The sequence below is a fragment of the Carcharodon carcharias genome, chromosome 1 (assembly GCF_017639515.1).
Source record: "Carcharodon carcharias isolate sCarCar2 chromosome 1, sCarCar2.pri, whole genome shotgun sequence".
NCBI lineage: Eukaryota > Metazoa > Chordata > Chondrichthyes > Lamniformes > Lamnidae > Carcharodon > Carcharodon carcharias.
Genome location: NC_054467.1, coordinates 42,807,466 through 42,832,190, shown reverse-complemented (window position 1 = coordinate 42,832,190; position 24,725 = coordinate 42,807,466). Strand labels below are relative to the sequence as shown.

The following is a 24,725-nucleotide window of genomic DNA, read 5'->3' as shown; positions in this document are numbered from 1 at the left end:
ACATTTCTGTTTACAGAGTCTTAATTTGAACCGTGGATATCATTCTCCATTTTGCAAAAACAGGGAATGCTGTCGCTGCAGAGATGTTATCAGAACATCCACTATTGGCTGAACCATCATCAGTCAGTTTCTATAATTGGATGTCAAATGCTGTGAGTAACCGAGGAAGCATTACTCAAGAATCACCAGTGCCCAGGTCTGGACATAACAGTCTTCCAACAGGTAAACTGAAGATAATGTAGTAAATGGGAGGAAAATCCGTATCTGGAGATCAATGCACTAATTAAATTTTCTTGTGTTGTTACTAATTATTGGTTAGCAATGGAGTTGAAGGTTATTGAGATACTTGAATGTCCCAAGACCCCAGTGGTCCTAGCAAGGATCATTTGCAGGAATCAAATTGCTATTTAATATTGAGGGTCATTTCATTAATTTAGGGCATTTGGAAGAAATTATTGCAAAATTCCCCCTTAAGATTAATTAAGATTGAGCATAAGAATGGATAAATTATTCATTGCCTGTGATTTTTAAAATTTTTTATGTTTTTATGAATGAATTACATGGAATTTCATAGAATATGCTGCGTGGAATCAGACCATACAGCCCATTTAGGCTGTGCTAGTTTATATTCCATGCTGTTCCATCTACTTCATCTCAGCCTTTCAGCAATCTTTCTATTCCCTTTTCCCTCATGTGTTTTGAAAGTATTTAAGCTATTTGCTTCAACCACTTCCTGTGATAATGCGTTCCACATTTTACTGCTCTCTGGGTAAGGAAAGTTTTATTTCTGTACTGGATTTATTAATAACTATCTTGTATTGATGGCCCCTGGTTTTATATTCTGTAACAAGTGGAAGCATTCTCTCCACAACTACCATGTCCAACTCATTCATAATTTTAAAGATCTCTATCAAGAATCCTTTCAGTTTTCTCTTTACTGAAGGAAAAAATCCAAATCAGTTCATCTTTCTTGATAGCTGTAATTTCTTTTATGTATTTTCATAGTGTTTCTATTTCCCTTTTGTAGTAAGAAGATCAGAACTGTGAGCAGTTGGTCAAGGTGTGACTTGACCAGGGTTCTATGTAGTTTACCATATCTTCACCACTTTTGAATTCTATACTCTCAAACTATTCCTAGTACTTTGGCATTTTAATTGCTTTGCTGAATTATGATGCAGCTGTTAATGCTTCATTCACCTGTATCCCTAGATTCCTTTGTTCTTCTACCCCAGTTTCTTATTTTCTGGGCATAGGTGATTTCCTATTTTTTCTACCTCATATTTGCCTACGGTAAAGTTCATTTGACATTTAACACACAGTCTGCATGTTTTTAATGATGTATTGTATTATGCTGCATTCGTAGTGCTTCCTATACCCCCAGTGAAAGCAGCACTGCTTATGTTTTCAATTCCTTTATTACTTGATTTGCATCTTAAATATGTAATGATGTCATTGGATTTTTCTTATAATGTGTTAATTTATTTGAGTTCAATGCAACAAGAATTCTAAAAGAGAAGTGAATGGTGATATATTTCAATATTTGTAATTTTTTAAAAATCTGCAGTGCCAGAGAAACATTGTTTAATGTTAGCAGGAACAAAAATAGAGCTGTCACCCACAAACCATTACAAATAATGGTATCGAGAAATCAAATTATTTATGTAATATATTCAGATTTGTTCTGCCTATCTGATCATGCAAAAATGTCAATCTTGGCATCCTCTGGTGCTTTCAAAAGTGCATGGAGTACTGGCTTTACTTGTGACTTTGCTATTCAATAACCGTGGAAGTCAAAAGTTGAAACAGTGTATTCTTGCCATGTTACTTTATGCTTGCATCGTGATAAACGTTTTTTACTATGGCTTAGATGTGTGTTACCGTTTTGCATAGGTTTGACATATAATCTTCCTACAATACAATCTGCATCTGACTTCAACACAGTGCTGTCGAGTGATCAGAACACACTGGATGGCACACAGTCTCAGAACAGCACTAGTCAGGATGAAATTGTTGATATTGAGGAGGGTAACCAGGGCCCTCCTGCTGTTCAGTTGGCTGATGCACAGGTAATCAGAGAGCCCTATAGTTCTGTAAGCACATTTAGTAATATGCCAGTTAATCTTCATTTTCACGTGTATAAAATTTTACTTTTAATGAAATATTATAGTATATATTATGTATCTGATAGTTTTTACACAGATGGTTGTTTTGAGATTAGCAGTGTTCACCTACCGGAACACACACGTGCTGAGTTTTTGTAATCCTGCTTTACCTTTTCCCTTTAATGATTTCAGTGCTTCTTTTTAATAGTGTGTGTGGTCACTAGTTTTCTTAGTAACTTTTTTTTTAGAAGTGTTGTGGAAGTTCACAGAAAAACTGATAACCTGTTATTAATTTGAAGTTATTTATAGGATTGAAATATAACTCTCTCATTCTCAATTTTCTTCTTAGGTAGTCTTTAAACCTTTACTGAGTAATACAGGAATACAATCGCAAGATATTGTACCTTTAACTTATGGAATGTATTTTGGGGAACATTTGTCATTCTCTGGAAGTTTAGACTGTCTCAGGGCAGATATTGTTGATTCTGATACATCCAAAGAGAGAAAGATCAGAAGAAAAAGAAGGTATTTAATGCCATATGCCAGTTTTGTTCATAAAAAGGAAACTCGTAAGAAGATTAGAATCATAAAAGCAATAGCAATCATTAGTTGATAAGTATTGATATAATCCACAGGAGGTTCATAAGAAATGAATGTCTTTTAATGATTTAAGGTTTTGAAGATTGCCCACATCAAGGCAACATTTTTTTTAACGTGAAGTAATATTGTGAGTACATTCTTGGGCTGAATCCTCCCCCTGTGGGCAGGGTTGTGCGGGGGTGGGTGGGAGTGAGTGTGAACCCAATCGGCGCCCTCAATCGGGTGCGCGCTGCCACTTTACATGGGCTGGCCAATTAAGACTCGCCTGGAAGTGCTGAGCACTCCATGTGCGGGCAGTGGCGGGGGGGGCGGATTCCCTGAGTCCAGGCCGGCACTCTTTCATGCATGCGCACGAAAGAGCGCAGAAATCTCCCTGAGGCACAGAGGTGCCTCAAGGAGATTTGTTTAAGGTTCAAACATTTAAATAAAGAATTGAAAAATTTTTAAGACATGTCCCCTCATGTGACAGTGTCAAGGAACATTAATTTAAAAATTTATTTAATTTATAAACACTTCATGAAGCCTCATCCTGCCTGTGGATGAGGTTCCATGAAAAACGTGAAGGTTGCCTGGGCTCTTCGCCTGTCCGCCAACCTTCAGCTTGGATAGGCAGCTCATTTAATTGCTTTAATTAGTTTTTAACAGGCCTTAATAGGTCTTTGACAGCTCGGCGCAGCTGATTTAGTACGCACCTGCTGAACTGAAAATCTAAATGACACGTGGTGACATCGGGACGTCCGCCCAACATCACCGCACATCATTTTACGCATCGGCGAGTGGGCCCTGCCCCAGCTTGCTGACTGGAAAACTCTCCCCCTTGTATATATCCCCACTTTAGTATTGAGATGATCCATTTTGGAAACAGAGATTACCAAAGTTCGTGTCAGTGATTCTGAAACTTTCCTTCATTGGTCATTGCTCCATGTTAACATTCTCTGGTTGCTCTTTTTATTCAGTGGTCAAGTTTGTTGTTTCCTCATTTTGACCCACACTACACATAACCAAGCATCTCTCAGCTTCATTGCCAGTAGATCTCAATCTGGGTCTCAACTCATCCTCCCACAGGCCTAGGCTGCTTTCTCCCCTATGCTTGCATCATTTGTACCTTTTCCAATGCCTAACTTCAGGCCGGAGTTGCGTCGGAATTATGCATCCAATATAAGATCCAGCTTCAGCCTAAGTTGAACCCTCTCCCAACTTGCTGCACCTACATCTTATGCAACTTGGCCCCCAAAATCAGCATTTACCTTGGCCTCTATTATACCCAAGGTAGATCCTCACTTCTGATACCATCCTTGGCCTACTGTTAATAAATCTATTTGCTATTAATAACAAAGATAGCAGTATAATTGTATAACATATTTCAGCTTGAATGCACAATTTCTTTCATCTTCGTCTTTTGTGATTTTCAGACAGGGCATGATAAACCTTCCACCTCTTGACTTCAAACCTGCACTGATGTTTGATACCTTCAGCATAAATGCCGTTGTGATGGACAGACCATCTTCAAACCGAAACTCAACTAATGCCCTTGCTTTCCATGAACTTAGTAGGCATCATCAAAACACCTTTCATGTTAACTTCACTATCTCCTGTCAATCTATCAGCCAGCATGTGGACATGGCATTAGTTCGTCTCATTCATCAATTTAGCACAATGATTGATGACATAAAGGCCACTCAGACAGACATTAAACTTAGCAGATACACAGCTGGGTCTGTATCTCCCACACCAACATTTAAAACGCGCAAACATCGGGATTTTCGTTCATCAGATTTCAGTCGCAGTTCTCGAGGCAGTCTTAATGGAGGTGTCAGAGGAAATAGTACTAAGGCAAATAAAATACTTGGAAATGAGAACAATAAAAGAGAGTCACGCAATAAAAATTCATCAGGGCCGACACAAAGGAGAACCTCAAAGGTTTCCAGGAAGGGATCGAAGGATGTGGTAGACCATGTGACTATTCAAATGGATGACTCTGACTCGATCACAGTGTCTGAGCAAAGTGAACCTTCTGCAGAGTGCTGGCAGAATATGTACAAACTGCTTAACTTTTATTCATTAATCTCTGATCCAACGGGCATCCTTGAAAAATCTTCTCCTGATGTATTGGGCCCTACAGGTAGGATCTTTCTTGTGATATTACTTAAAATAAGGAATCAGATTTTGAAAATCAACCTCTAGGATATCTTGAATGCTATGGCTAATTTCTCAAATGGTGTATGATAGCATTGTAGTTATGTTACTGGGCTGATAATCCAGAGGCCTGGACTAGTGATCCAGAGACATGATTTTAAACCCCATCATGGCATCTGGGAAATTTAGATTCAGTTCATCCAATAAATTTTGGAATAAAAAGTTGCTTTCAATAATTGTGACCATGAAGCTACTAGATTGTTGTAAAACCCCATCAGGTTCACTGATATCCTTTTAGACAATGAAATCTGCTGTCCTTACCTGGCCTGTGACCTACATGTGACTCCAGATCCACAGAAATGTGGCTGAGTCAGTTATAACTGCCTTATGAAATGGCCTAGCAAGCCAAACAATTCTATCGAACCACTAGTCTAATAATAATGAAACTAGACAGGCCACCTGGCATCGACCTAGGAACTGAATTCAGCAAAAGCACATCCAGTTCAGCTGACCCTGCAAGGTGGGCCTCATTAACATCTGGGGATCTGTGCCAAAATTGGGAGAGTTGCCCCACAGACTAGTCAAACAACAGCCTGACACGGTCATGCTCAGAAATTATATCTTCAGCCACTGCCCCAGGCTCCTTCATCACCATCCCTGGGTATGGCCTGTCCCGCCAGCAGAAGTTGCGGTTGCGGTGACACTGGTATGCAGTCGGGAAGGGGCGTCTCTGGGAGTCTTCAAACGACTTGGCTAATGATCACCGACACCAGCCGTATGGCTGAACATGTGATCTTCTCATCTGTTTACCTGCTTTGTACCATCTTGTTACAGCGGATTCTACTGTTTCCACATTGAAATTTATCGTCAGAGGGGCTCTCTATGGAAATCATCATGAAATTGTCAATTGTCTGCCTTTTGATACTGACTCACCAGTCACCCTCAATGCTGTTCATTGGGACTTTGGCTTTGGCCAATGGCTGGAAAAGGCTAGGGAACTCTTCTTGCCTCACTTTGAAGAGCCTACTTCACGAAGTGTGCCATGACTTTGCACTATAGTTTTTTTGAGCTATCTTTTTTAGTTAGACCCACTCAGCCATAGCTCCATCAACCTTGCATCCATGGGTTGCAAGAATACTTTTGAAGTGTTCTAGCACTATTTTCACAATAACAACTCCATAGTTTTTCAGCGCCTATGGCCAGTTTTTTGTCATAATCACAAGAATTTTGTTGGTTAACAATGGACCAACCACTCTTGTAGGTGGTGAACCAATGGCTCAGTATGGTTTTTGCAAGATTGGAAGGAGCCAGCTTCAACTTTTGGAACCTCTTTCAATTCAGTACCTCTGTAGGTCCCCTGATGGCACTCTTCTCTGATGGATTGCAGCTTGGGGCCATCACATTCATGTGTCATGTCATGCAGAACTATTTGGGTCATGATAACGCTCAACTACTTCAGATAGACTTACACCCTCACTCTGGGAGAAAAGAAAGGTGAGATAGCTCTTCCAAGTGTCCTATCGAGAAGAGACTTGTAGGAGGTGAGCTTGCTCACCATTTCTCCTGCTTTAGAAACATCATCTTTCCTGACCTGAGCCCACTACTCACTTCCTGAGTCATTTGGATGGGCAACAACAGTGAGATAGTTTCTTTCCAATGTGACCAATGCTTGTTGCCTCAGACCAACCCAATGAGTGCCCTCTACCCATGTGGTTAAGAGGATGATTTTCTCCAGCAAGTCAGCCATTTCCTTGTCCTTAGTCGTTCTTTGAGGTCAAGATGACCATATTCACAACAGCATTTTCCCTCTGCTTCTGATATGTGCTTGCTTTCGGTTGCGCCAGGTGCAGCGATGCTGGGCAAGCTTCTCCCAGGACTCAATGTGGATAACGAAACTCCTAAGTGAAGCCTCAGGAGTGCCCTTGTTGTCCTTCCTTTAACCACCATGGGAGCACCCTTGGGAAGGCAAGTCAACTTTCCGATGAGATTGTTCATGACTGCAAAGCCTAGGCTAGCCTCGTGCTGTTCTTCTTTTCCATGGCCACTCCAAAAGAATGTGTAACCTGCACCAATTTCCATGAGATGACCCTCCTCAGGTAGACGAACCTCACTGAGGGCAGTGAGCTGGATATTGTACTTAGCCAGCTGTTTATTGATGAGAGCAGTTCTTCCCTCAGGTTTGTTGGCTATGGCGGTGTCTGAGAGAGTGCACATGCTCAATCTGCTAAAGGTGATTTTTGTCAACTTTTACTATCTTTTTTGAGGTTGACTTAGGATGGGATCCCCACCAGCTGCAGCTGCTGGCCAGGGAGGTGAAGCAGAAAATGTCTAAGACACCTTTTCTAGTCCCTTCCTCATAAAAGGAGGGTGAACAGTGTGGTTGTGAAAAGGGATGCTCAGTTGCTCAGGGGGCTGCCGAGTTCCACTTCTTCATTCCAGTGAAAAATGACTTGAGCTGCCTGTGTGCAGGTTCGTGCCTACAGCTCTCAGTGAATCCACACCTGCTCCTACATCGCTCATCCTTGCCTCAGGATTTGTGACAGATAGATGATGAATGACAGGTGATAGAAAGATGATGAATATGACTGTAAATTGGATTGTAGCAAGGGAGAGTTGCGCAAGGTCAGCTTCACTCTCTTGTCTCTCTTGTCCTGACCTATCTTAGTCCAATGGCAAGACGAGTCTAGATGGCTATAGATAGATCTGGATGTAGTAGGTGACCAAGACATCTTCTGCATCTTGTCAAGCTCCAAGCATTCCACAATATTGTGCTGACCCGCCTTCAAGACCATCGGTTGTTAGATTGGCCTCATCCACCCAGTTTGCTGGAATCGTCATGACGTGCCTAAGTCACTGAGGGTACCTTCACTTGGTTCGGCCCACCCTTTGAAGTGGTTTACCAGAGTGTGGCTGATGTCACATGCTAACAACTACTTGGAGCCACAGGTGAGAGCTGGCTGAAGATGAGGACCAATATAGGATAAGCCTTTCCAACAAGCGTGGTGGGACCATATGCGAGAGGTGCTTCCCCTCCCTTACACCTCTGACACCCCTTTTCACTGAGCTCCCAAAGACTCTTGGGTGACATCCTGTAGAATGATGCGTATGAGGTTAAGAAGCCATCACTCTCTCTGTTGAAATAGCTGTCTCTCTATGCATCTTTGGTGGCAAGTTCTAATCAATGTGCCACACAGTGGATTCCAATTAGCCATGGCATCTTGGCAGCCAGCTTTACAGAGATCCCATCTCTCTGGCCATGGTTGACTAGAGCCCCATCTGCACCAAAGTTATCGGGTTGTTCTTCCACTCTGGAATGCCATTCTCCATGAACATCTAGATGATGCAGTTTTGGATCCCACCTGCTTTTGCACTCTCATCGTCTTGGATTCCAAAGAACCTCATGTGGGATACCATCGTCTAAGTACTTGATATACACCAATTCTTTATTCTTGCTGCTCCTGTCAGTGCTGCCATCTGTCAGAATGCTAATATAGCTTGCAGGTTGTACGCGAGTGTTGCAGCCCTGACAAATGTAAGAGAAGCTAAAAAGTTAGAGAAAGTATGCGCATGTGTTGGATTGTCATATGTATTTCCAAGAGCCAACTCACTATGTTGTTTCTTGAGACATACAGGAGAAGGAAAGTAGGTAAACGAGAGCACATGCTTTGCCGGATGATAAGTTATGTCAAACAACCTGACCATCTTTCCATAGGGAAGGCACTTTCACAAACTCCAGGCTATTGGCTCCTTTTGGAATAGGTTGAATTTTCCATGCATCATAAACTGCCTTGTGACTTAGGGTCTGGCTGTATTGTAATGCTGATATTTCTTTATTTTTAAAAGAAAAATACTGCAGATGCGGGAAATCTGAAATAAAACCAGAAAATTCTGGAAAAAGTCAGCAGATCTGGTAGCACCTGTGGAGAGAGAAACCGAGTTAACGTTTCGAGCCCAGTGTGACTCTTCAGAAGAGTTAACATTAACTCTGTTTTTCTCTCTCCACAGATGCTGCCACACCTGTGTTTTGCAGCATTTTCTGTTTTTAGTTCTTTGTGGTTGTTGTGCCAGAGATGAAAGGGTCAGAGCTGACGGCTCCCTGGGTGCTCTTTGAGTCTGTGCACGGTGTGCCACAGCAGGCTTTGCTGTGAATTTGCTGCCTTCCATTACTCGTTTGTTGCAACTCAATCAAGTCCAGCTTCCACACATTTACAGTGCTTTCATTGTAAACAGGCTTCTTCTTCTTGGTAGAGATGGTAGATAGTAACTGTTTTTGTTTCAGAAGATGAGATTGAAGGCACCTTTGAAGTTTCCATAATGCTGGTCGGTTGCATAGGTTTTGATTGAATCAGAAAGCAGTCCGTTGCGATACTGATTCCAGCAATTTAATGTGCAAGATGCACGTGCACTTGCACAGTGCAATATTTTACAATATTTATTGCTTATGCCCAGTGTGGTAAATAAGCAACCTGACATAATGCAAGCTAATTTGTATGAAAGCGACTTTTCTCTCAATATTTTGAATTTTTCACCCCTGTCTTTGATTTTTCACGGGCTATTTTGGAGCTTTTGAGAGCAAATTTGCTCACTGCCTCCCTCCAACCACAGTTATTTTAGGCCCTGGTACTATTTATAAAATGCACTGCAGCATTTCACCAAGGCTTCTTTAACAACAATCTTCCAAACCTGAAACCTCTAGCATCTAGAAAAACGAGGACAACAGGCACAAGAGAACAGCACCACCTGCAAGATCTCCTCCAAATCACACATCATCCTGATTTTGAAATACATCACTGTTCCTTTATAGTTGCTGGGTCAAAATCCTGGAACTCCACACCTAATAGCAATTTGGGTGTGTGTACCTACACCAAATGGACTTCAGTGGTCCAAGAAGATAACAATTAGGGATGGCCAATGGAGTGATACCCACATTCAATGAACAAGTAAGATATGTTGAAATGCCTTCCCATTTAAAAGTGCTGTCTTATATAATTGTGATTCCCTACCCTTTATGAGTTAGATTGATGATAGATGATGTAAAATGGCATAAGATAAGGAACATGGAAAGAATATTCAGTTCATTGAGCTTGTTGTGTTTAATTACCTGATCTTTCAAATTCTAAATTCATATCTGTCCACTTTCTAATTAATTTTTATTTGGTCTAAATTTTTTTAGAATGCTTAAATTTGTTTAAGATTACAGTGGAAAGGTTAAATAAATACTAAGTTTGTCATCAAGTAATTTTAACTCATGATGCCTTTAGCTTATAAGCATGTATCTTGTTTACCTATCTACCTCACTGTATGTGTGTTCTGTATGCATTGACTCCCAGTGCTCTGGAATTGCTTCACTTATATTGGAGCACAGATTTCAAAGCACAGTCCTTCTAAATATTATAATGGCATCTTCAGCAATGTAATGATATTATTGCCTGCAGAGGGAGTCTGAAACTAGAGCCTGTCCATGGTCAGAAAATGATGCCCAGCCGTGGCTTGTGCCACCTGATGCACCTTCTTATATTTACCATTTATTGGAATGATACTTTTGAACACCATTGATATAATGTAACTAAGGCATGCTGGATTCCCACCAGCATTATAATAGCAGCTTTCAGTTTCTTGGCCTTTTTGATTTATGCTGCCCCACAGCTGGGCATATTCTCCACCGAGGGTGTGATATTTTATAGGTACAAATTTATCAGACTATTAATTTAAAAAATCTTTATGCCCTTTTCAGTAAGGGAAGATGAAAAATCATTGTGCCTTGGGAATAGGTCAGTGTATTGATTTTTTATTAAATACACATTGTGTGAAAAAAATCTCAATTGCTTGTCCAACTGCTTTCACTAAATTATCAGTTTTGAAGTTTTACATTTGCAAATACACTCTTATTTACACTAATGTAAAAATCCAACATGCAACAACAACTTTCATTTTTATAAAACCTTTAACGTAGGGGAAAGTTCATCGGCCCTTCAGAGAAGCTTCAGGAAAAACTGAATGCTGAGCCAGAGAAGGAGCTATTAGAAGGGAAGGCCAAAGAATTGGGTTTTAGGAATGGCCTTAAAGGAGGAGAGAGGAAGTGGGCATTGGAGGAAATTTATAGCTTGGGGCCTAGACATCATGTATTGTATGATTATGCAATGTATGGTTTGTATAATTAAGTTTTTTTTGTAGATACAGGTGGTAGAAGTCCCACTGAACCTGGTTGCAGAGTAATTTTTGAAAATGAACAGGATTGCTCAAGTCCGAACAGACTATCAAGGAAGCGCAGCTTAGTAAGTGCTGAACCCCAGCATGTCACCCTCATAGTGTTTGGAGTTGGTATAGTGAACCGCACTCATCTAGAGGCAGACATTGGAGGCTTGACAATGGAGGCAGAGCTTAAGAAGATCCATGGAAGTTTTACAGTAAAAGAGAAAATGAAAGGTAATGGCATCAAAATAGATGAGCAACAAAGTAAAATAGGATTATATTTATTGGAAATTGAGAATAACATAGTGATATGACAGACAAGTATCTAGCTGTACAGTTTTTATATTAGGTGAGATCTTCGCTAATGGACCTGAACTGCCTCGGAGTGGCAATCGGAGTCTCCCCTACTTTCTTACCCCAAATTTTTTTCCACCCTGTCTCAGCTAACCTCCGACTCAGGCCAGGCAAGATCCGGGCAGTGTAGTGCGTTCCCGGGACCTAGCGTCGAGGCAGCTCAGTCGGATGGAAGGAGGCCATACCTCTTTTTATATATCACCAGCTGCCCTAAACCAGGCAAGTTAAAGGTCCAGACAAGTTTAAAGGTCCTTGATAGGCCAGGGAGAATGTAAGAGTATAAGAGGTGGTGGTGGGGAGGGTTGGGTCAGGCGTGTGGGGGGGTGGTGGGGGGGTGGGGGTGTGTGGAGGCGGGTTGGGTCTGGCCTTTTGGGGGCGTGGGGTGCCAGGTTGGGTCAGGCATTTTGGTTGGGGGTGGGGTGTCAGTTCAGGTCGAATCGGGTCTGGCCTTGGGGGAGGGGAGTCGGGTTGGGTCAGGTGTGGGGATGGAGTTAGGTCGGATATGGGTTGGGGTGGTGGGGTGGCATTGAGTCGGTTCATGCCTCGGGGGTTGGGGGGCAGGAGGAGCGAGCTCGGTTCTGGTCGGGCCTCCAGGGGGTGGGGGAGGGATGGATGGGGGGCTGAGTTGGGCTGGGCTTGGCCCTGGGTGTGTGGGGTGTTGGGGTGGGTCTTGAGGAGGGGTAGGGGAGGTGATATTGGGGGTGAGTGTCTGGCCTCGCAGTAATGGGGGTCTGGGAGAGCATCCTCTTGGGGGTGGTGGGAATCCTATGGGTTAGGGGAGTTCCCATTGGGAGGTGTAGTCCTTTGGGGATGTGGTGAGTCCTGTGGTGGGTCAGTCATGGCGGGGAGTGGGGGGGGGGGGGGGGGGGGGGGGGGCAGGGGGAGGGGGGGGTGGTGGCGGTGGTTGGAGTAGTGGAAGAGCCATGGTGTGGTCAGGAGGGTGGTGGAGTTCCATGGATGGAGTAGTTTTGGGGGAGTGGGCGTTCCGGTGATGGCGGGGAATCCCATGGGGCCTCGGTGTGGGTCTGTGCAATAGTTACCCAGAAGTTAGAAGAGGTTTTAAATCTTTTTTCTGGGCAAGGATTGATGTAACCCAGTTGGAACCATCTGAAGTTTGTGACTTAAATTGTACTTTCAGATGATTCCCAGTGCAGGGCAATTGCCCAGAGTAATTTGCACTTCTGGGCAATTGCCATGCATCATTTGGTTTACCACAACTGCCCAACCCCCCCCTGCCCCCCCCAAGCTAAATACATATGACACCCTAATATCAGAAGTTTCACATCTTAATATTAATTATTTACTTGAATATTAACAGCACTTTTAGAGCATTATTAATGTTAGAAATTCAGTTTAATTAATCTTAGAAATTTAGTTTATAATGCTTATGATCAATATTTTATTCCAATATATCTTTATTTCACAATTATACATTCCACAATGTTAAAAGATGTGCCTACCAATGTTATAAAACCCCAAAACTCTGAGGCTTTGAAGCCTGTATACCTTTGGGGCAAAAGTTGAGTTGATTTCAAATTGAACGTGTTTTGTAGCACTTTATCATCAAAGTTAAATTGTTCACAAGGTAGACTGGGGAAACAGAGTGTGTAGAAAATAAGAGGTGAAAACCAAAATACCGGAAACACAAAACATATTTGCCAACATCGGTGAAGAGAAATTTGATGGAGATAAGAAATAACAGGGGGAAGAATACACTGGTGGGAGTAGTCGAAAGGCCCCTAACAGTAACTATACTGTAGAATAGATAATAAATCAGGAGATAATGGGGTCATGTAAAAAAGGCAGTACATTAATCATGGGTGACTTTAATCTTCATGTAGATTGGGAAAATCAAATTGGCAGAGGTAGCCACGAGCACGAATTCATGGGGCAGAACTTTTCCTTCATCGGGCAGGTGGGCGCCCAACACAAACGGGAGTAAAATAGTGCTCGATCACGTCGGGCGAGTATGCAGACATCATTGCGCACTCGCACAATATTTCAGTCGGTGGGTGCGCGCGGGAGTCGGCAATTAAGAGAGCTGTTGGTGGGCGGGCGAATAGGCCAAGCGGCCTTTGCATTTTTTGTGAAACCTCATCATGGGTAGGATGGGGTTTCAACCAGTGATTTAAAAAAAAAGAAAACTTTTAAAACTCATTTTTAACATGCCCCTGCCCATGTGACAGAGTCATATGAGGGGACATATTTTCCTTATTTTTTAATTCTTTACTTCTAATGTTAAAAATCTTCAGATCCCTGAGACAGCTCTGTGCCTTCAGGGAGCTTTCACTGAGCTCGCCCGTGCGCATGCGTTGACTTCCACACTCGCCCTCCCGTCCGCGCCCCCCCATACAAGAGAGCGCTGAGTGTTTCAGCACGCAATTCACGCTGGCTGGACGTTAATCGGCCAGTCAGAGTGCAATCATGGTTGGGGCCAGATTGCAAGTGGCAGTCGGTTTTGCAGCCGCTCCTGGGCCCACCCGCCACACCTGCCCAATGATGTAAAAATCCAGCCCATAGAGTGTGTTTGGGACAGTTTCTTAGAACAATATGTTATGGATCCAACCAGAGATCAGGCTATTTTGGATCTGGTAATTTGTAATGAGGCAGGGTTAATAAATGATTTGATAGTAAAAGATCCCCTAGGAAACAGTGTGCATAACATGGTGGAATTTAGCATTCAGTTTGAAAGTGAGAAATGTAGGTCGGAAACAGCTATACTAAACTTAAATAAGGGTAATTACAAAGGAATGAAGGTGAGGTTGGCTGGAGTGGACTGGGAAAGGAGTTTAGCAGAAAAGACGGTTGATGAACAATGGCAGACGTTTAAGACTCGCAACAAAGATATATCCCAGTGAAGAAGAAAGATTCTAGGAAGGGGATAAACAAACCACAGTTAACCAGGGAAGTTAAGGATATTATCAAATTGAAAGAAAAAACATACAATGTGGCAAAGATTAGTGGTAAGCCAGAGGATTGGGAAAGTTTTAAAAACCAACAGAAGATGACAAAAAAAAATAAAGAGGGAGAAAATAAACTTTGAGGGTAACCTAGCAAGTAATATAAAAACGGACAGTAAGAGCCTCTTTAAATGTATAAAAAGGAGGAGAGAGGCCAAAGTGAACATAGGCCCCTTAGAGAACGAGGCTGGGGAAATAATAATGGGGAACCAGGAAATGGCAGAGGAGTTGAATAAATACTTTGCTTCAGTTTTCATGGTAGAAGACACAAATAGCATTCCAAAAATACTCAATAATTAAGGGGCAAAAGGGGGGGGAGGAAACAAAAACAGTAACTATCACTCAAGAGAAAGTACTAGGGAAACTAATGGGGCTAAAGGCCCATAAGTCCCTTGGATCTGATGGGCTGAATTCTAGAATATTAAAGGAAGTAGCTACAGAGATAGTGGATGCACTGGTAGTAATCTTCCAAGAATCTTTAGATTCTGGAAAAGTCCCAGAGGATTGGAAAACTGCCAATGTAACACCCTTATTCAAAAAGGGAGGGAGACAAAAAACAGGTAACTATAGGCCAGTTATTTTAACATCTGTCATTGGGAAAATGTTAGAGTCTATTGTAAAGGATGTAATAGCAGAGCATTTAGAAATTCATAGTATAATCAAGCTGTGTCAGCATGGCTTCATGAAGGGGAAATCATGCCTAACAAATTTATTAGAATTCTTTGAGAAGGTAACAAACAGAACAGATGAAGGGGAACCAGTAGATGTAATACATTTGGACTGCCTAAATGCGTTCGATAAAGTACTGCACATAAGGCTACTTAGTAAGATAAGAGCCTATGGTGTTGGGGGTAGTATATTAGTATGGATAGAAGATTGGCTAACTAATAGAAGACAGAGTTGGGATAAGGGGGCATTTTCAGGATCGCAATCTGTAATTAGTGGAGTGCCACAAGGATTAGTTCTGGGGCCACAATTATTTACAATATAAATGACTTGGATGAGGGAAGTGAATGTACTGTTGTCAGGTTTGCAGATGACACTAAAATAGGTGGGAAGGCAAGTGGTGAGGATGGCACAAAGAGCCTACAAAGGGATATAGACAGGTTAAGTAAGTGGGCAAAAACTTGGCAGATGGAATATAATGTGGGAAAACGTGAGATTATGCACTTTGACAGGAAGAAGAGAGGTGCTGAATATTATTTAAATGGAGAATGACTGCAGAAAGCTGTAGCACTGAGGGATTTGGGGGTCCTTGTGCATGAATCACAAAAAGCTAGCATACAAGTTCAGCAGGTAAAAGGGAAGGCAAATAGAATGTTGGCCTTTATTTCAAAGGAATGGAATATAAAAATAGGGAAGTCTTGCTAAAACTATAGAAGGCACTAGTTAGACCACAGCTAGAATACTGGGAAGATATAAGGAAAGATATACTGGCATTGGAGGCATCCAGAGAAAGTTCACCAGGTTGATCCTGGGTATGGAGGGATTTTCTTATGAGGAAAGGTTGAGTAGGTTGGGCCTGTACTCATTGGAGTTTGGAAGAATGAGAGGCGACCTTATTGAAACATATAGGGCTGCATCTTCCGATTGGTGAGCGGGGGCGGGGCCCGCTCGCCAATGCATAAAATGACGTGGTTGACGTCGGGTGGGCATCTTGATGTCACCCTGCGCCATTTACATTTTCAGATCGGCGTGCGCAGAGCTGTGTCAACTGCTCACCCGCTGACCTGTCAATGGCCACTTAAGGCCATTAATAAAGTAATTGAGATAATCAATGGACCTGCCCATCCAACCTTAAGGTTGGCAGGCAGGCCGCGAGCCCAGGCGGGCTTCTGAAAAAGAATGAAACCTCATCCATGGGTGGGATGAGGGATTTTAAATGTTTGCAAGATGTTGAAATAAAAGAAGTTGACATGTCCCAGCTCATGTGACAGTGTCATTAGAGGGGACATGTCAGGAATTTTTTTTTCACAATTCTAAAAATTTTTGAGACTTCCAGCGATCACCCTGAGGCAGCACTTTGCCTTAGGGAGATCTGTGTGCTCTTTTGCGCGCATGTGTGAAAGAGTGCACGCCCAGCTCAGGGCATTCTCCCCCGTCCGCCCGCACAGAGTGCACAGCGCTTCCGAGTGGATTCCTTAATTGGCCCGCCCACATAAAATGGCGGTGCACCCCCAACCAGGGGTGCTGATTGGGAACCCGCCCGCCTGTTCCCACACAACCCCCCCACCCAATTTGGGGGGGGGGGGGGAAATGTTGCTCATAAGATTGTTAAGGGGGCTTGACCGGATAGATTCTGAGAGGTTGTTTCCCCTTTTGGGGGAGTCTAGGACCAGCGGGCATAATCTCAGAGTAAAGGGTCGCCCATTTAAGACAGAGATGAGGAGTAATTTCTTCTGAGGGTAATAAATTCTTTACCACAGAGGGCTGTAGAGGCTGGGTCATTAAGTATATTCAAGGCTGAGATAGACAGACAGATTTTTAATCAGTAAGGTTATGGGGAAAAGGCAGGAAAGTGATATTGAGGATTATCAGATCAGCCATGATCTCATTGAATGACGGTGTGGACTCGATGGGCAAAATGGCCTACTTCTGCTCCTACATCTTATGGTCTTAAAACAGATTATTACCAGAATTGGAGACCATTAAACCCAATAAGGAAAGGTGAAAGATCCTCAATGGATCATGCAAAGATGCTGGATGGAATTGAAAGCACATTTTGCCCATTTATTCTCACTTCTTAGTAGATTAAAAATAACAATATATAAAATTGTTTAGATCTAACACTTGTGGAAAGCATATTTCTAGACCTTGATAGTTGATTTATATATTTCACAAGACTTATATGATTTATAAAGTTCTAACTTGTGTTGGAGTCCAATGTTCATAACTTTTTATGTTTTCAGATGTTTTGCACCAAAAGATGACTGAAACTTGTGCAACTGCTCATATAGGTGGTGTAAACATAGTCCTGCTGGAAGGCATTACACCTAACATTCAGTGAGTAAAGCTTGAGTTTTTAAGAACTGTTAAAGAGATAATTGAAGAATGCTAAATTTTGTATCTAAAAGAATGCATGCAATCAATGAATTGGTTCTTTATTTTTGTACTTCTACTTTCTTTTGGCTGTTCACTGGCTAAGAGGAAGGACTACAGAAATTGTTGTGAGGGGCAGGAGGTTTAGGGGGGATGTGAGGAAAAACTTTTTTACTCAAGAGGGTGGTGATGGTCTGGAATGTGCTGCCTGGGAGGGTGGTGGAGGCGGGTTGCCTCACATCCTTTAAAAAGTACCTGGATGAGCACTTGGCATATCATAACATTCAAGGCCAAGGGCCAAGTGCTGGTAAATGGGATTAGGTAGGTAGGTCAGGTGTTTCTCACGTTTCGGTGCAGACTTGATGGGTCAAAGGGCCTCTTCTGCACTGTGAGATTCTGTGAAATCAGCAAAGTCTGCCATCAGGCGGGGAAATCGCCGTGTGATCTGCCGATGGCAGTGGTGGCTTTTTTCTTCGTATTGTGCACCGTGTTGTTTAAAAATTGGAGAGACACGGGTTTCATGTGGGATCGCTGGTGGGACAGCCTCTGATTCCCCCGCCCTGCCATGACCTCAGGCCTTTAGTAAACTGGGTACCATATTTAAAGGCCATCCCTGCACAAAGCTTACATCCTTCAAGGGATAGGAAGCTGCTGGGAACTGATGGCTGCTAAAGGAAGGAAACATGCTGTCGCCCAAATTTAGCGACGTCTCCCTTGAGTGCCTGCTGGATGCAATGGAAGCCATGGAAATGTCTTCTCGCCGCGCTCTGGACGAAGAACCTCATCCAAGATGACAAATCCAGCGTGTCAGTGTTGCTTGGCGACAGCGCCCTCCAAAAGAGGACAGCCACCCAGTGCAGAAAGAGGATGAACGATCTCCCATGTTCAGCCAGTGTAAGTTGCTCTTCCCATCACTCTCAACTCTCACTCACAAATCCATCACATATCCACAGGAATCTCACTCACTGCCAGCTCAAGGGACATCACCATTCATTCATTCTCTCACACTCACCTTCGTCTGCCCTGCGGGTCCTGTCCTCATCCCATCCATGGCACTATTCAGCACCCACACATGTCAGGCAAAAGTGATGAGGAAGCCTTTGGAAACAATTATTTGGGACAGAATTTGTAGTCATGTGGAAAAATGTGAGTTAATTAGGAAGAGCCAGCATGGATTTCTAAAGGGGAAATAGTGTTTAACTAACTTGCTGGAGTTTTTTGAATAGGTAACTGAAAGGGTAGATGAGGATAATGCTGTTGATTTGGTGTACATGGACTTTCAAAAGGCATTTGATACAGTGCCACAGAACAGACTTGTGAGCAAAGTTATAGCTCATGAAATAAAAAGGACAGTAGCAATGTGGATACAAAATTGGCTGAGGAATAGGAAGCAGAGGGTATTGGTCAATGGATATTTTTCAGGCTGGAGGAAGGTTTGCAGTTGAATTCCCCAGGCATCGGTATTGGGACCCTTGCTTTTCCTGATATATATTAATGATCTAGATCTTGGTGTGTAGGTGACAATTTCCAAGTTTGCGGATAATGCAAAACTTGGAAGCAGTGTAAATGTGAGGAGGACAATGTAGAACTTCAAAAAGACATAGACAAGTTGGTGGAGTGGACAGATAGGTGGCAGACGAAGTTCAATGCAGAGAAGTGTGAGGTGATGCATTTTGCTAGGAAGAACATGGAGAGGCAATATAAAATAAGGGGTCCAATGCTTAAGGGGGTGCAGGAGCAGAGGGGGTGTATATGTACATAGATCATTGAAGGTGGCAGGACAGGTGGAGAGAGCAGTTAATAAAGCATATAGCCTCTTGGGCTTTATTAATAGGGACATAGAGTATAAGAGCAAGGAGGTTATGCTGAGCTTATATAAGACACCAGTTAGAGCTCAGCTGGAGTATTGTGTACAATTCTGGGCACCACACTAAAGGAAAGATGTGAACGCACTGGAGAGAGTGCAGAAGAGGTTTACAAGAATGGTTCCAGGGATGAGAAACTTCAGTTATGAAGATAGATTGGAGAGGCAGGGAGTGCTCTCCTTGGAAAGGAAAGGGCTAAGAGGAGATTTGATAGAGGTGTTCAAAATCATGAGGGGGCTGGATAGAGTAGATAGGAAGAAACTGTTCCCACTCATGAAAGGATTGAGAATGAGAATGCACAGATTTAAAGTTATTTGCAAAAGAAGCAAATGTGATGTGCGAATAAACTTTTTCACAGTGAGTGGTTTGAGTCTGGAATGCACTGCCTGGAAATGTGGTGGAGGCAGGCTCATTTGGGGCATTCAGGAGGGCATTGGATGATTATTTGACAGGTGGGGTGGTACTTTTAGGCTTTTAATATATCTGTTAGTAGATGTTGATAAAATGTTTCCCCTACAATTATTTCTTAATTAAAAACAATATGCGAGGGTACAGGGAAAAGGCAGGAGAATGGCACTAAGCCATAATGCTAATTTGGAGAGCCAGTGCAGACACAATGGGCTGAATGGCCTCCTTCTGCGCTGTAACAGTTCTGTGATCTGGCCTGCAGGAGTCCTTGCTTACACTTTCCATTTGTATTCATGCAAGACAAGCTGGCATACAACAAAAGGGAGAGGCCACAGACTGGTGGAGGAATGCCCAACATCGAGGGTCCCCACAGACCTTGAAAATAGAGTCATCCAGCTGGCAGGCAATGATGTGGACAGTTCTTGTGCTGATGGTGAAGTCGGTAGAGCTCAACCAAGTGAGGATCCAGCGGTGCAACTTCCATCAGACATCCATGCTGAGAGTGAGTTCCCCTGTTCCGCAATCCTCTGTCATGAACTAATTATCTCTCTTTGCTTTCGCAAGCAAAGGAGTCCACGAGGCAGGTGCTTGACTCAAGCCCCATGGGCACCCTGGAAGACGAATCTGCAGACACCAAAATTGAAGACCTATCACAGTGCTCACCCACACCCTCCAGCACAGAGGCACACACCTAGTTTTAGAGTAGCCCTGGGCTCACAATCTGGTGAGCACACTGCATGTCTGGCCCACAGCAGGCAGGGACTTCCCAGGCTGCTGGCACTCAGAGGCTGGAGGCCAAAAATCTGCTTAGTCTGAGTCAGATGCAGAGTCTCTGGTCTCAGTCATACCTCAGTTGCTGGAGCTGCAAAGGCAAGCTCAGAAACATCGGGAAGGATGTCTGCTGCACTCCTCAGATTGCACGGCATGATGGAGAAGTCCGTCTGCCTTCAGCCTGAGGTGATAGCGCCAGCATACCAATACCACCAGTGTCAACCTGAGAGGGGGGTAGGGCATCTCGAGCTCACTCCAGCTGTCCCTTCCTCTCAAGGAGTCAGCCAAGGGCCCTCAGGTATCCATAGGGAGGAGGATCAGCAGGCACACGCCCCAGGGCTATACACCCAGGTGACTCCAGGAGTGTCTGTCTCATCTGAATCCCTTCTTCCTGTGACCCTGTCAGCTCCAGCTCCACAAGCCAAGGAGGATGACACTGCCACACAGCAGGACCCTGAAAGCAGGCCGGGGCCCTCCAGAGGACACCCACCAAGGTCATCAGCAGTCAGTAGGCCACCTCCACTGTGGATGTCGGTTGAGCACCAAGACGTACTGGCAGGGTTAGAAAGATGTTGTTGCATAATGAGGCATTGGTGTTAATCACTTGTACTTAATGTTGACCATTGTAAATACATTCCTGAGAATGTCTCCTTGCCTGTGGCTCTTTGTTATGATGAACAGTGTTTGTGTCAATCCTGCACAAAATGAAGGCTCGTGTCGCAGCCCAGAGCCTCTCCCGTGTATAGTGTGTAACCTTTTGAGCACAGTGATTGTTCGGCTTCCAAGTCACACTCCAGATTAGTGATGCGTGTACCTCTATGTGGCTTCTGTTTGCTGCCAGAATCTCAACCCAAGCGTCACTAGATTCTGTGACGTTCTCCGTGTGCTTTCAGCACTTTAGAGGCAGGGCTGCCTTCCTATCTCATCAATATTCCTGACAGGTGAAGGTGTGGTGCTGAAGGGAATAGCTAATGAAGTCTGCCAAAGGATCAAGTTGTCTTAAATGTCCATATGCCTGCTGTATCACAGCAGCGTCTCCATATGAGCCTCTTCACAGAGCCTATATGCGCTGCCCTCAACCCAGACAAGTGTCAGGCATTCCCAGATGCAATGTAAAGATCTCAGGAGTGTCCTCACTGCATCCTGTCATCATTCTCCTGGAATCTTGTGGCAATGATGGTTTCACAAGTTTGCCTGCCTCGTTTGGCCAATGCAATGATCTCCTTGTTTCCACCCTTACGTTCCAGGACCTCATCCCCTTCGACTTCTGCCTCATCGAAGGAGACACGCAGCTCTTGCATTTTATCATCCTGGCCCTCCCCCTTTGCATCGCCAGGGCGTGCAGTGCACAGCAAGCCACTGTGATGTGTGATACCCTCTGGGGAGTGTACTGGAGTGCTATGTCAGATCTGTCGAGGCACCGGATCCTCATTTTCTGGATGCCAATGGTGTGCTCAGCCAAACTTCAGGTTGCGGCATGAGCCTTGTTGTACCTTTTCTTACCGGGAGTCTGAGGCCACTGAGGGAGTATGAGCATCATCAGCCACATCCTTTCTGGGTAGCCCTCCTCCTTGAGGAGCCAACACTGCATCCTCTGCGGTCCTTGGAAGATGTCAGGGGCCTGAGTCCTGCTGAGGATGAATGAGTCATGGATGCTTCCGGGGTATCTTGCACACAGCTGCATGATCCGTTTTTTATGGTCGCCGACCAGCTAAACATCGAGTGGAAGCACTTGTGGTTCACATACTGGACTACTTGTTGTCAGGGAGATTTAAAAGCCATATGAGTGCAGTCGATAGCACCCTTCAGCTGTGGGAATTGAATATTTCTGCAAATCCCAGCACTCTTACTTCCTGGCTTGCCTGATCTCTGTCGAAGTTGACAAAGTTGTGTGCTTTGGCAAAACGGGTGTCTGTGACCTCCTGGATACATTTGTGGGTGGAGGCTTGTGAGATCCCGCAATGGTTCCCAGTGGAGTCCTGGAAGGAGCCACTGCTGTAAAAATTGAGCGCTTCGATAACTTCAACTGCCGATGGCATTGGATTCCCACCGAGTCCCTGTGGTGCCAAATCCTGCAGATGGTGGTATATGTGAGTGACCAGTTCCCTTGACATGTGCAGGCGTCGGTGACATTGGTTCTTGCCCATCTGCAGATAGAACGTGCGCCGTCTATAGACCCTGCGTCTAGTGCCTGCGAACAGCGGCTTTGTGGGGTTCATCCTCTGCATGCGGAGGAGGTTCTTGGGCTTCAGGATTCTGCTCCAACCTTTGACAAGCCAGGCGCTTCTCTTGCATTCTTTTCCTCCTTCTCTCCTGCCTATAAGCAATCAGGCAGATGGTGAGATCACCAGGCTGCACATTCCTGATAGTCTCCTCACTGCAGTGTCAAAGGGAGAGATGCAAGGGTCAGCAATTGTCGCCTAAGGACCATTCTTGGTCAAGTCATTGCCTGCGGCTGCCTCTCAAGGCCCCTTAATGCATACCAGGGAGTCCAGGCCACCAGATGGATGCCCTGTGTTTAGTGTGCATGTTATTTCACCATGCCCCCACCACATGACCTGAGTGGCAAAAGCTTCAGCCTCTCGACTATTTAACACTCATCTCAGGCACAGGCATTATCCTAACCTACACTCCAAGGCTTCGCGGTTTGCTTGGACCGCGAGGGTGACTTTTCAATGTCAACTTAAACATAAAATAAGGGACTAGGAGTGCACCCCTCTATCAGTGTTTGATAGCCACCTTTCCCAGAAGGATCCTCAAGTTTGCCCAGTCACCCAATGGTTCTGCAGCACCATAGCACTCATTCAAGTTTGAAGTGTGCCTGCGAGGGGTTAATTGTAGAGGAACAATCATTGGCAATGTCAGGAATTAGAGCTGCTTGACTGGGCACAATTGCTTGACTAACCTGACTCCAAGAATGTCAATTGATTTCAGCTAAATGCTCTCAGCTGTGGAAGTGCTAATTTTTGACATGTTTTGGCATTTACCCAGCTGTTTTCTTCCCCTTCACCCCCCCCCCCCCCCCAACCTCCCCAGCATGAGTTTGTGTTCAAATTTCTGTCTGTGCTGCCATAACCACTACCCTCCCCCTGCACAGTAGCCCTTACCCCGAGCTTCCCTTGTCCCCAGCACTATTGTCCTTGCCCCAAGTTCACTTCTCTCCCCCCCCCATCCCTTCCTTGCCTTGTAGCCCTTGCCCAAAGACCCTTTCCCCCTGGCACTGTCACCCTTGCCCTGGCACCACAAGCCAGCCACAAAGAAGCCGCTGTGGAGACTTGCCTGTGATTTCTCCCCTGGATCTGTGGAGCCACTTCCTTGCATTGGGATCATCGTGAGCACTGTGCAAAGTTGTGTGCCCTCACCTCCAAGTTCCCCTCGAAGTTCAGGTTGCCAGTTGCATGCCTTTTAAAGGCAGCTGCAAATCACGCTGTTCTAAAATCACTGCCATGGGCTTTAAATTTGACTTGGGGGTGGTGATCCTAACGTGTGGCCATAATATTGAGATGCAAATGCATTTAAATGTATTTCCTGATGTTCGACGGTGGGAAACGCAGCTCGCCATTGGTGGGGGGAAGGAACAATCACTTCCTGGATTTACATTGCCGGGAAACACGCCTAGGGACTTCTCGTAAGATTCTCTGATCTTTTCATCGATATATGCGTCACACTTAGATGCAATGAGTTGCTGCAGTGCATCTTGTAGATGGTACGTGCTGCTGCCACTGTGCATTGGTGGTCGAGGGAGTGAAAGTCGAAGGTGGTGGATAGAGTACCAGTTAAGTAGGCTGCTTTGTCTGGATGGTGTTGAGCTTCTTGAGTATTGTTGGAGCTGCACTCATCCAGGCAAGTGGAGAGCATTCCATCACACTGCTGACTTGTGCCTTGTAAATGGTGGACAGGTTTGGGGAGTCAGGAGGTGAGTTACTTGCCACAGAATTCCCAGCCTCTGAACTGTTCTTGTAGACACAGTAGTTATATGGCTGCTGCAGTTCAATTTCTGGTCAATGGTAACTCCCAGGATTTTGACAGTGGAGGATTCAGCGATGGTAATGCCATTGAATACTATGGGGAAATGGTTATATTTTCTCTTATTAGAGATGGTCAATGCCTGGCACTTATGTGACGTGAATGTTACTTGCCACTTAGCACCCGAAGCCTGAATGTTGTCCAGGTCTTGCTGCATATGAACGTGGACTTTACTTGAAGAGTCATGAATGGTGCTGAGCATGGTGCAATCATCAGCGAACATCCCTACTTCTGACCTTATGATGGAGGGAAAGTACTTGACGAAGCAGTTG

The 24,725-nt window shown here is 44.2% G+C and overlaps 1 protein-coding gene across 8 annotated transcripts in view; it reads left to right on the top strand.

The window, feature by feature from the left end:
* kiaa1109 (KIAA1109 ortholog) overlaps nt 1-24,725 on the top strand; it is a 527,093-nt gene that overhangs the window by 306,749 nt on the left and 195,619 nt on the right. For all 8 annotated transcript variants that reach the window (XR_005944164.1, XM_041196895.1, XM_041196846.1 and 5 more), the window contains exons 43-48: nt 64-222; nt 1,891-2,066; nt 2,452-2,627; nt 4,115-4,824; nt 11,013-11,264; nt 17,254-17,347. Coding sequence is in view for 7 of the 8 variants with exons in the window: in XM_041196895.1 (XP_041052829.1) it covers nt 64-222; nt 1,891-2,066; nt 2,452-2,627; nt 4,115-4,824; nt 11,013-11,264; nt 17,254-17,347 (1,567 nt within the window). In the remaining variant the exon portion in view is untranslated. The remainder of the gene's footprint in view (nt 1-63; nt 223-1,890; nt 2,067-2,451; nt 2,628-4,114; nt 4,825-11,012; nt 11,265-17,253; nt 17,348-24,725) is intronic.